This window comes from Drosophila biarmipes, chromosome 3L (genome assembly GCF_025231255.1).
Source record: "Drosophila biarmipes strain raj3 chromosome 3L, RU_DBia_V1.1, whole genome shotgun sequence".
Lineage (NCBI taxonomy): Eukaryota > Metazoa > Arthropoda > Insecta > Diptera > Drosophilidae > Drosophila > Drosophila biarmipes.
Window position 1 is genome coordinate 15,036,646 of NC_066613.1, and position 12,531 is coordinate 15,049,176.

The 12,531-nt window shown below is 45.6% G+C and overlaps 2 protein-coding genes across 4 annotated transcripts in view; both read left to right on the forward strand.

The window, feature by feature from the left end:
* Positions 1–12,531, forward strand: part of LOC108028373 (uncharacterized) — a 52,840-nt gene that overhangs the window by 31,092 nt on the left and 9,217 nt on the right. For all 3 annotated transcript variants that reach the window (XM_044095403.2, XM_017100165.3, XM_017100166.3), the window contains exons 8-9: positions 4,414–4,732; positions 5,491–6,144. In XM_044095403.2, the coding sequence (XP_043951338.2) occupies positions 4,414–4,732; positions 5,491–6,144 (973 nt within the window). The remainder of the gene's footprint in view (positions 1–4,413; positions 4,733–5,490; positions 6,145–12,531) is intronic.
* Positions 6,227–7,029, forward strand: LOC108028374 (histone H2A.V-like). The gene has a single exon (XM_017100168.3). The coding sequence runs from the start codon at positions 6,366–6,368 to the stop codon at positions 6,807–6,809; it is 444 nt and encodes a 147-aa protein (XP_016955657.1). The 5' UTR covers positions 6,227–6,365; the 3' UTR covers positions 6,810–7,029.

The following is a 12,531-nucleotide window of genomic DNA, read 5'->3' on the forward strand; positions in this document are numbered from 1 at the left end:
TAACGCCGTTCTTAAAATCCATAGTGATCTTAAATTAGCAGATACTTGTTTTTCTTTCGGACTTTTAAGTATTCCATTACAATCTTAAGTACCCCTTATGATAAGTCGACCTGTAGATATTGATAAAAGAGAAACCAGAACCTGATTAGCTCCATAAGGTAACAGAAATATTGAAAGATTTACCATGTACCGAGTACTTGAGAACTTTTTCCCGTGTGCATATCTCAATTTCCATATCTGAATCAGAATTAGAATCAGCCTCATCGGTTTAGTGTCAAAGTAACGCATGGGAATGGGCTCAACGAGCAGCTGTGGGCAATCGCAGAGCCAGAACCAGAACCAGTATGAGTACTAACCCGCTCCCCCGGAGTACCCAGAATCCGCAGAATCTGCATCTGCAGCCGAATCAGGCATTTCAATTTGTCTGGCAATAAGTTCATAGACTCGCAGACCCGGGAGACCCGTCGGCCCATCCATATTTACGAGCCGATATGCAAATGCGCCAGCCAGTCAGCCAGTCGGCCAAATGGCGCTGGGAACGATGCGGAGCTGCATTTAAGCCTTTAAGTCGGGGCCCCCGATGCCACCTCCACTCCCCCGGGAGTTTCGCTTCGTTTTGGCCCGAATGCACGTCAGTCAATTTGCCACTTTGGCTAAAAGGAAACATACAGCAGAAGCAGAACAGAACAGAAGAAACAACGGCAACATCGAACAGCACTTGCATTGTGAGCCGGGAACTTAGCCTTAGAAAATAGAACAAAAGTCTGGGCTAAAAGTCGATAAACACTGTCCAGCAGGGTAGGCTATCTGCCCCAGATCTGCGAGTGAATGGGTGTTTTACAGGGTAAACAAATAAGTAAGTAAGCTCGAGTGAGTGTTTCGACAACAGGGTCAAGTACAGAGGGGTTTATCAAAGAATAAGCCAAAGATAATGTGAAAGTAAGAGGCCATATAATAATGAACTTTAATAAAATGTTCTAGAGATCGAAATAGCATTTATCAGTTAAGAAGTTTGAAACCCGTTTGAGGAAAGACCATTCATAAGAGTCTGGAAATGAACTCCAGCCACACCGCGCGTTAAAAGCGTATTAACGAGCTCCCCACTTAGCGGTCCATCCCAAAGGCCATGGGAAAAGTTCTGGAAAAGCCCAATAAACTGCGCCGAACAGGCCATTTGCCCTGCTGTTTAGTGTAAATTAGAATTCCACTCAGGCTGGCTGCCAATGTTTGTGGGGCTGGCTTTTGCGGGCACGTCTTTCGCGGGACTGTGTGCGGCTTCCCTTTGAGGAGGGAGTGAGAGGCGGCGATAACTGCAGGCATATGAATGATTTTTTTCCAGACAGATTCGTGACACTTTAAAATTTATGATGTGAACTTCTATTTTTCCGCACTGCTGGTTGCTGTTCTCCGCAAAAGGTTCCCGGCACCGAGATCCAGGTTCCAACTGCCACACGATTCCTGGAAATATCAGAGATCTGTGAAATCTAAATCGACAGAGAGGCGAACACTCGTATCGCGCATCTGGCGGCCACTTAGAGTTCTGAGCGCTGCCAGTGCGATTCCCGTTCCAGTTTTGGCCAGAGACTCGGCTGGAAATCCAGCTGCATGCTGATGTTAATTGCTTCAATGCCAATTGGTAAAAACGCGGCCAAATCGTGTAGAAAACTCTTTGACAAACATTGGCAGCGGCAGCGGCAGCGGCAGCGGCAGCAGCAGCTGAAAACTGGCACATCTGCTGTAGCCGCCTCATCACCATCATCATTATCAGCGTCCCATCTGCCCGACTCTTCCGAATCCGAATCCAAATCCATCCCGTCCGGGCCAGTGTTTTTCTTCTTCGACCTGACTCATGACGAGTTGGATCTGCCAGACCATTGACATTATTTGCGTTTGTTTGCCGACATGTGTAAGGTATTCATTAGCTGGCTGTCCAACTCGGAATGCCAGCCAGATGGACGGCAAATATTAGATGTTGGCTGGCTCCTCGCTCAGTTTTCACCACTGCGTCAGTGTCAACATGGCCACTTGGCTTATCCGTAGCTTACATCATTTGTCTGGGCCAGAGGTCTGACCTCGGACTCCAACTACGACTCCCTGACACCCCGACTCCCCGACTCCCCGACTATCTGGCTCCGAAAAAAACAGAAATACCACAGCTCAAAGCCCATCTACGATGCCAATCCACAACTCCCTCCATCGTGTGTGTGACAGCTTGCAATTAAATTTGTTTTTATGGACACCGTTTGGCGGGCTGCACTTCTCGGAATCTTCGGCTGCGAAAGGTACCCGTACCCTCTCGGGGTATAAATATGCATGCCCGCGCATAATACGGATATAAAAGAAAAGCTCGGGTTACACACGCTCGACCTAGGACTGTGCTCATATTTTAATGCGTCTTGCCCTACAAAATCGACGGAGAGAGCATGCGCGGCTGTCCCCGAAACCGAAATGCATTTCAAATCACCCGAGGTTTTGGGTTATAATTGCGCTTGTTGGGGTCTTAACGGGGTTAAAGCCTCTCAGGTGATCCACAAAATGGGTTCGCAAAAATGGGTTCACAAACATATAGGGGCTATTATCACATTATTGTTTCCATTAAAAATTAGTTAATGTGACTAGCTCTAAAAAAATCATTATAGTCGAACTTTTATTTATTTAAACTACTTCTTTAGTTAGTTAGTTGTTAGTTTTACTAGCTGCTGAGCTTCATATTCTAGTTCCTACCTGAAATATAATTTATATGAAGGTGTATTTAAATATTGCAATATTTTTATTTCGGATTTTTTTTTATTTTTTTTAAATATTACTCTATACTCTCTCTAGAAGGGTCTTTAATGACTTATTTAGATCTTTCTTAGAATTCGTTTTTTCATGTCCAAGATAGTGATCATACCTTCATTTCAAGTCAAGAAAGTAGTTTTTATTCTAGCTAGGGTACTTTCCACCTCGACGTGACAAAATTACAAAGATCAGCTGGCGGCTGCCTATGCGAGCGTGTATATAGGCTACCGCGGTATCAAAATGCCGGGCGTTCTTTATAGCCTGAGCGCACTGTGCGGCATCATTAGGCCGCGGTCTGAGGCCCAAAGACTCCGCAGAAACACGCCACATCGGCGGACCTCGGGCCCGTGAGCATTGCGTGCAATTTGCAACTGCAGCTCGCAGAGCAACTGCATCTGGAGTTGCAACCTGGGGGTGGACGTGTGGCTCAGGCCGCCAGAGAATCGAGCACATAGACGCCGAGAACCTGGCCTGGCATGCGTTTACAGTTAGCCCCACTTGGCCGCTCAAGAATTTCCCAAGCGGCTGTGCAAACTTTGGCCAAAGTGTTAGGACACGGCTCTTAGCTCCCGGCTCTCGGTTCTTGGCTCTTGGCTTCTGTTAATGCCCACCAGCTGCCATTAGCAGCAATTTTCAATTTTATTTACGCTGATTAAAAGTGGCTACCAACTTGTCATAGTTACGTGATTCCTCCCCGCCGAGTTACCGAAAGGCAAAGTGCTTCATCTGGTCGCGAGTGGAAGCCGTGGTCCAAGTGCAGAGGCCGCTTATTGCCAATTAAAGTGAACTTGTTTTGGGCGTAGCCGAGTCGGTGTGTTCTGCTCCCCAAACGGACACCACCACCCAATCCGCCCAGGCACTGTGTGCTTTTATTTCTTTTTTATCTCCCGGAGCTGGGCGGCCCACATGCGAACTGGTTCACATGGAAGCCTGGGAATCAGCGGGAAATGCACGGCGGGATTATAATGATTTATTGGGAAATTACGGCCTGAAGGCACCTTAAACTTAACAATTCTAATAAGGTGTTCTGATTTGGGGGGAAAAAATAAATGATGAGAACTTGGCAATTGCAAAAAAATTATAATTTCTTTTTTAAAGATAATTACTTTATTAGATGCTGAGATGGGTGATAAGACCAAGTTTATAAGGTTTAATGCAATAAAATAGTAACTAATGGCTTTGTGGAATTTTTGCTGTTGTGGGACTCTTAAAGAGTATACTAGAGATTTTCTAAGAATATTTTTACATCTTAAAATCACTATACTATAGAAAATTTATTTATTTAAAAATTTAACAAATTTCTGCATGTTTTTTTTTTGTTTTACTTGAGCTCATTAAAATTCAGCATATTACAATGCTTTTATTGACACAATCAGGATATTATTTCCCTAAATGGTTTAAGGATTAGTTTAATATTTTATTAATAATATAGTTCTTATAATATTTAGGTTTATAATATTTTTTATATTAACTATATCGAACTAGTTCCCCGATCCTTGCCATTTGCCCACCTCTGATCGACAGCTAGCAAACACTTGCGAACACTTTTGATGTTATTTATGCGACTTGACCGTGCACCTTCTCGGCCACTTTGGACCACAACTCATGGCTCGTTTTCCATTGCTCTTGCAGCTCCTGCCCCTTCCCCGCCCCGGCGACACCCGGAACGCCGGCCACAATCAATGGCCATAAAAGCACCGAGCAGCAGCAGAAACAGCAGAAACAACAGAAACAACAACCCGCCCAGCAGACATTTACCATTTTAATTGCCATCGAGAAGTCTCAGCACTTATGCGTAATCGACTTAATTTGCCAAAGTCTGCGGCTCTTGGCCAAGCAAATTGGCAATTGTGAAATTTTGGCCGTTTGTTCCGACTCGAGTCTGCTGCAATTGTGCAACGAGCAGCAGCAGCAGAAGCAGCGCCAGCAGAACAATAACAGTGATCGCCCGGTGAGTTTAGAGTTTAGAGTTTGGGCAGCCTGACCTTTCAGATTGCACAAAGAGGCACAGAGAAAAATTAAAGAAAACCCTTTGGAAATTGGGCAGTTCTGTAAGAAACTGTATTATGGGTAAGAGATGTAGAATCAACATTTCAACATTCAAGTTTTAATTTCATTTTAAACCCATGTATGTTAAGTCAATCATGAGTCACTAAAGATTTAAAAAGTGCAAAATTGTTTGCTTCTAACTAAAGAACTTGTACTTTTTTAAAGATCCCTTTTTATTGAATTAAAAAATATCTTATTTAAAATAGCGTTGACCTACTCTTTTCAGTTTGATTTTGATAAATTCAGTTGCTGCAGATTTGTAAACTATACAAAATCTTTTACAAACTATCTTTATCTTAAAGTAAAAACCTCGAATATTGCTATGTTTATTCCCTGATTAAAATACCCATGATACAATACAATATCATATGTACATTTGTTATCACCTGGAAGACATGAATTCTTTATAAATCATGGTTATTATTTTAAAATCAAAATGAAATAGAAAGTTGTAGGCATTTTTCTCCGTGCCTCTGTCAGAGGGTGGGATCGAAAGGCCAGGCGGCGGGCTAACGCCCCGGCCTGATCCCCCGCGAGGCTGATCCCCAGCCAATTAACCCGCCCCGACATGACCGGCCGGGCTTAAAAAGCAGAACTTGTCCACTAATGACAACGAATCCGCTGTTTCCCTCTGCTCTGACTCTGACCCCAAAAAAACAGGAGCCGCCGTCGTCGTCGTCGTCGTCGCCATCGCCATCACCATCGCCATCGCCAGTGGATTTGGTTAAATTCATTAGCGTGGACCAAGTCACGACAAGTGTTGCGCCATCGCAGCTGCCCGCTGGATTGCTGCCCTCCGTGCCCGCCCTGGCCGCGCTGGCCGGGATTGGGCAGCGGCATCACGATGCCACCAAGTGGCGGGAGTTTTTCGCCCAACTGGAGGCCTTCCAGCGCCAGTGCTCGACGGCCGGCGGTCGGCTGGTGAGTGCCCTCAGCGAAATACGCGCCGCCGATCTCCAGGGATTGCCCACGCGCCGCCAGCTCTATGGCCAGCATCGCGCCCTCAGTCGTGCGCTGATGGACTCCCAGCTCCACAGTCTCCGCAAGATGGGTGCTGGCCAGTTGGCCAGGCTGCAGGACTTGGCCAGGGCCATCACCTCTGCCCCTGTCCCGCCGTCCTCGCCGCGGATGACGTCACCATCCCCATCGGGGGCATTCCTCAACATGGATGCCGCCTGCAAGCTGCGCAAGGTGACGCTCCTCTTCAACGAGGTGGACCGGGCGGCCCAGCGACTGGAGCAGCTGACGGAGCAGCGCAGGGAGCGACTCAGGCAACTGACCAGGCAGCGGGCCCTCGAGGATGAGATCAGTGAGGTGAGTCTACTACATATACAATAGGGGTAAATGGGAGGGGGAAAAATGTTTATAATCCTTATAAAATACGATAAAGGTAAATCAAAATCATAGTAGTCGGTTACAAAAAATTCTGAACTCTCCGGAAAACATTTCAAGATCCGATCAGTCGAGGCCCTACAATCAATGCCTTCACATCAAAAATAAACATTGATATCGGTACAGAATACGGTTAACCAAAAATGGCTGACGATAGAGCAGATCAGGACGCGGGAAGGTCCGCGGCTCCAAGGGCCAACCAGAAGTCAAGGGTATCGCAATCGAAGCGCGCTGGTGTCGAGTTCCCCGTGGGCCGCATCCGCCGTCAGCTCAGGAAGCGCTACGCATCCCGCATGCGGATCGGAGCCCCTGCAGCCGTGCTCACCGCCGCCGTCCTGGAATACCTGAACGCCGAGATCCTGGAGTTGGCAGGCTACGTCGCGAGGGATTTCAAGGTGAAGTGCATCACGCCGCGCCACCTGCAGATCGCCATTCGCAGAGATGCCGAGTTGGACAGCCTGGTCAGTGCCACCATTGCCGGCGGCGGAGTGGTACCGCACATACACAAGGCCCTGATTGGCGATAAGGATGAAAAGGTGAAGGATCCACAGCCACCAGGCGGAAGCACCCAGTCGCAGACTCACTAAGAACTATTAATTCCGATTTTAAAAGAGACATGCACCATTCTGCACCATTCAAGAAAGCTTGCACATTATGAAGAAAAACCCAAGCCGGAAGAATTTACAAAATGAGAAACGAACTTAACGAAGAGTTTAGCTTGTCTCCCAGTTACTTTGTTTGAAATTGTTTGTTAAATTGTTAAAAAAAAAAATAAAAACAAAATCCCAAATATTAGGATATGTAAAAGGAAGTGAGTGAAAAAAGGAACTATCCTAAAAAGTTATTTACAAATTAAAACAATTTTAAATAACTTAAGCCACAGAGTTCTATCCGCCTGAAACCCACAGAAGCTGAGCTTATAAAACAGTGATCTGCTAGATACAGTCCCATCTGTGGACGACTCTATTCCCTAGGTTCGCCGAACGATTTACAACACCCATAAAATTGGTTTCTCCCGGCAACTTTGTAGCCTCGAAGCTGTAATGAGCCGTGGCCTCGGATTTGATTTTCATTTTTTTGCTGACAGGAAATGCGGCGGGCGCAGCGAAATGCAGCGAATGTGACTGCGAATGCCGAATGCTGAATACCGAATGTATCTGCAAGATACGCGGCGCACTGACATTGTTAATTGAATATGCATTGCGCTTAATGCGGGCTTTATTAATTTATTACGCGCATCCGCTTAGTGTCCGCTCCGCGGAGCGCCTTCGCATTAGTTTCAGGATCGGTCGGCAGATTGGGATTGAGAGATGAAGCTGCCAGTCAGCGGCCAAATGGAGTCGTTAGATAAGCGGCGGTAACCCATCCAGATGCAGCCGCGGCTGGCAGTGGAGAAGCATCTGCCAGCGGCCACTTCCTGGCCTTTTAATTGACTTGTTAATGAGTTTTTGGCCCGGCTTCGGGGAAAGGGATCCCCACATCGCATGCCCTGGGCTACCGTGCGCGCCGTGCGCATAATTGCACGCGCACGCACCCACAACTCGTCTTCGTATCTGCCACTGGGAATCTCGCTTAATCAGCGACTGTGACAGTTGCAGCTACGCCCATCGGGGCGACTCCTTTTGGCCCAGCTAATGCAATTCCGCTGATTAATCGCAATCATTTGTTGCGGGATTAGCTGCAGTTTACATATTCGTCATACTTTCGCGCCACTATTAAGTTTTGCCATTATTATTATGATTGTTGATGCTGCGGCAAGATGCTGCCGCTACTTTTGCTTTTTGCTGCTGCTGTTGCAGTTGCTGGTTAACAAAAGTATGTCAAATTGCAAATGCACAACACGCAGATACACACAGAAAATAAGGGGTGCGATTTAGCTAAATAAAATCTTACTATTTTTAAGATCTTAATAACTACCGTGAACAACATTTCAATCCAGAAAATTTTATCAAAAGGTTCTCTTTACATTTTGAAAAGTATTTGTGTCAAAGATAAATAGATATTTAAATCTCAAAATATTATAATGGATATATATAAATTACGTATTATAGAAGCGCTTAGCTGAAACAAAAATCCCTAAGTCATGTATTTGTACTCAAAATTAAACTAAAGCCTATAAAAAACCCCAAAAGCTGATCATTTAGTACCCCATTTTCCTCTCTGTACCACACACCATATAAGGCCCCACGGCCGATTGAATTCCCCATAACCAAAGATGTATAGATAGCCGTGCGGAATCCTCAATTTCATTTAATAATTTGCGGAAATTGGCATTTAAAAATTTGCCGAGCCTTGTTAACGTCTCGAACGCGGCGTCTTGGCCTTTTTCACACGCTCCCGCGCACTCCGCTCCGTTTCGAGATTTGAGAAATGTGCGGCCATTTATCTGACTTGATTTTTGAGCAAAAATTGAATTTTAATTGCCAACGAAAAGTTAATGAGAAAAGTGAAAGCAAGGTTAAAGAAATTAAACGCAATCTTTATTTTTCCCTCCCGGTCGCTGCTGCGCTGTTTGTTTTTGTGTGTGATTTTCCAATCGATTTGTCGGCGGTTTGGGGCGCCCATTGATTCGCATTCGCATTCGACTCGATTCGTTGACTCTGCTCACTTCATTCCGATTCAAACGATTTGATTTCATTCATTTCCATTCCAAAAGTAGTTCACCGATAAGCCGAAGCCGTCTGTCCATCCAGCTGTCTTTCTGTCCGCTCGAGAGGCCGTCCGTCTGTCGGAGTTGTCCCGCTTGTCATATCGCGATCGGCGCAAAAATCATACTAAGAGATACTTACGAGTATTTAACACCAACACGCTTTCAATTAAAAAGGCGTTGACAGCTACCAATTTTGTGCAGATCGTTGTTGTTTCCAGCGTTTGTCTGTCGCTTTCAAGTGCTCTTATATGGGGTTCACATGGTTTTCTCATTTCTTTCGATTTAAATACATTAAAAAAAAATTACTTTTAAATCAGTTAAATATATATATAAGAAATATTTTACGTTTAATGAAATATTAGGTTTAAAAAACCTTTTATTATGGGACTACTAATAATAATATATGTTTTTTGGCAACACGTTTCAACTAATTTCAAAGTTCCTCTAGTTTTTCTTACCTTCTCTTTCTATTGCCATAAAACTCAATCTAAAATCGATTGATTTTTCTTATTTAAATCCAAATTTAGAGTGTGAAGGTTGGTTTTAAGAGAGTTTAGACTCGTGGGAAAGGTTTGAAATCTGCACTCCCAGCCCTTGAAGAATTAGCATACTTCTTGAGGGTTTCTCCTTATCTATCTGAAAATATCACCAAGATCCGCGGATAGTGTATCCCCCGCCGGCCGTGTCAATGGATTGCGCACTCATCTTGTTTCTTTTTAATTAAATATATTTAATCTGCGATGCCAAAACAAGCCGAGCACACGAAACTGGACCACAAAAAGCGTCTCCAGCCGGCCGGCGAACTAATGTTGCTGTCGTCCATTAGGCGCGAGCATTCAAACAAGGTGCGAAAAAAGATGCCGCCGTGCTTGATGTTGCTGCCGTACCTGCAACTGTTGCTGCCGCAGTTGCAACTGTTGCTGCTGCTGCTGCTGCTGCTGTGGTGTCGCCATTTTGCTGGCCAAGAGGATGACGACGACGACATTATGATGCGATATGCGATATTGTATCTAAATTGTTGATCGGCTGCATTAGCTGGCAGCTTGGTGGCTAGGTGGCTTTGCCAGCTTGGTCTGTGGTCTCTCGGAGATCGGGGTCCCCGAGATGAAGGTGGATTGCTCCACAAATATGGCCATTATGGGTGTTTGCCGCGCTGACCGGAGAAAGAGGCAAATGCAGCTGCGGCGACAGATAAATAAACATTGCTGACGGTGAAATTGGATTTGCTTAGCGCGCTTTCTTTGAGACGATTGCTCTTTTTTATTTATTTCTGTGTTTTTTTTGCACAAATTAATTTGCGCTATGTCGGCGTCTTTGTGCAATGAAAACTATGTTTAATTGTTTCGCGCCTTGAATTGCAACGGCCATAAGGAGCTGTGGGGATTTCGATTTGGATTGCGAAGCGGCTTCTGCGGAGGCTGTCCAGAGGAGCATCTGTGTCGCGGAAGCCAGCTTATTTATGGCCCCTGACATTTGACCGGCTGTCTTTTGGGCCAGGAATGCGGTGGCAGTACCCCCAGCTCCTTTCTCCCACTTTTTTTTTGGTCTTTTGGCTTCCTCCTCCAGCTTGCATAACCGCACTGCCAGCTGCTTTGGCCAAGAACTGGCTGCATAGAATTCGGTCAGGCGAGAGCCATGAAAAATGAAGGCTTATTTACTGTCGACATGGCCAGGCGAACCCCCTGGAAGCCCCTGGAACCCCGGCAACCTCGAACCACGGGACCCCATCCACAGGGGCATTAATAATAACCGCCTGTATTAGCCCTCGCGGGCATTATACGTTTTTCCGCCCAATAGAGATGGACTAAAGTTTATTTCGTAATTAACCCAAGTTATTCAGAATTTCTTCACTCACCTGTGAGTCGGTTTTACAGACCCCATTACATAAAACTATCATTAATTTCCCCCACCGGTTAGCGGCCAAGGAAAAAAATACACAACGGGTTGCAATACTGGAAATTAAGATTACCCTTAATTGCAATTAGTCGGCGGAAAATTAGTTTTTGATTTCGGGTTTTATTCATTTTCCCCTCGACGCATTTATCTGTCTCTCAATTGCTTAGCCAACTGTCGATTAGCCGTTGACATTTGGATAAATGCTAACCAGAAACCGAGAATTGGAAATAAGCTCATAGGCACTTTGCCAGATTGACAAATCTTAAGTGGACCAAGCGCAAAACTTGACCGACAAGAAGCTCAAGGGGCTTAAAAGGATTTGAAGTTGAGATCTAATGGTCATTCCAGTTAAGGCCTTAAAAAAGCTTTATGCGAATCCAATTAATATGGGTTGTTCTCCTTCACTCGAGGCTGCTTATAATTATAACTAGGAATTTTATTTGCTTATGCAGATAAAAACTCTGTTGAAATAAACATACTTTCGGTTTTCTACATGCTATAGAGCAGAAAAATCAGTACCCAACACCGTTCCCTTGATCTCAAAAGTCAGCCAAGATCCTAAATTCTCAAAATCGAGACTGCTTTGATTTTCTTTAAAACGCTTTATCTCGAAAACTTTAGAGCCAGTTGCTCTTGAATTCAAGTAACAGTCTTTACGCGGATCCTTGGCTATCTCCAATCCCAAAGCCTCGTGCGTGATGACATGTAGCACCCGTGTCCGCTGTCATCTCTACCGAAAGGCTACCAAGATACGAGTGCTCCAGCGAAACGAACACATGCTTGCCGCAAGTGCCGCCAATCCCAACCGGTTGAGATTGTTGCATGCAAATGTTCCACGCAAACAAACAATGCAGATGTGGCCGCAGCTCCACCTCCTCCCGATCCTCCACATGCACATGTGTATAGAGTCGTTCCTCCGCCATGACTCCATGGTTCCATGTTGGCTGTGTCATCAAAACGGACGTTAATCATACGCTTAGCAAGCCGGCCATCGCCGATGGCATCGTCGCTTTGGCCAGAATGTCCAGGTTATTGAATTAACACGGGCCGGGGTCCTGGTCTTAGAGTCATGGTATCGCTCTGGGCCCCGGTCTCAAGACCAGCATTATATTTATAAACTGCTCTTGGCGGGCAGACAAAGTGTAATTGTTGTCATGTCAAAACGTAACTGTCACATTGGGTTTGACATGTTTTTTAACACTAATTTTACACGCATTTTTAGAAATCGTCAACTTCATCAGCAGCTGTCATCATTTTTTGAGCGTCGTCACGTCCGCTCCCCAGTGCAGTGGAAATGGAGTTATAGTTGGGAGTTGGGGACGCAGTTTGAATTGGAGTTGGACAGTGTCGCCGTCGCCTGATCGGCGATAAGCTGCCACGCCCCTGGCCCCGGCGCGCCCCGCTCCTTCGGAGATATGCGCCTGATGCACTTGCTGTGCCAAAGCAGGCGGCAAAGCTGCTTTTCCCCCAGCACAGCAGCAACTGACGAAAAAAAGCCAAGGTGCCCCGGTCGGTTGCATGCAATATTGTCACCACATTAACGTCTTGGCCTTTTGTGGCCACTATTTATGACTTTGTGCGTGTCGCACAATCTGGAGACCTGGGCCATGGGACTCGGCCGGGAGATTGCCGCTGGGTTGGCTTCGACTTGGCTGGTTTGGAAAGTGAAAAATAAGTAAAATTGTAATCGCCTTTGCCGTAAAATAGTCAAACGAAATTGCTTTATTACTTTCGGGAACGAGTGCAGCCGTGCGTGCCAAGCG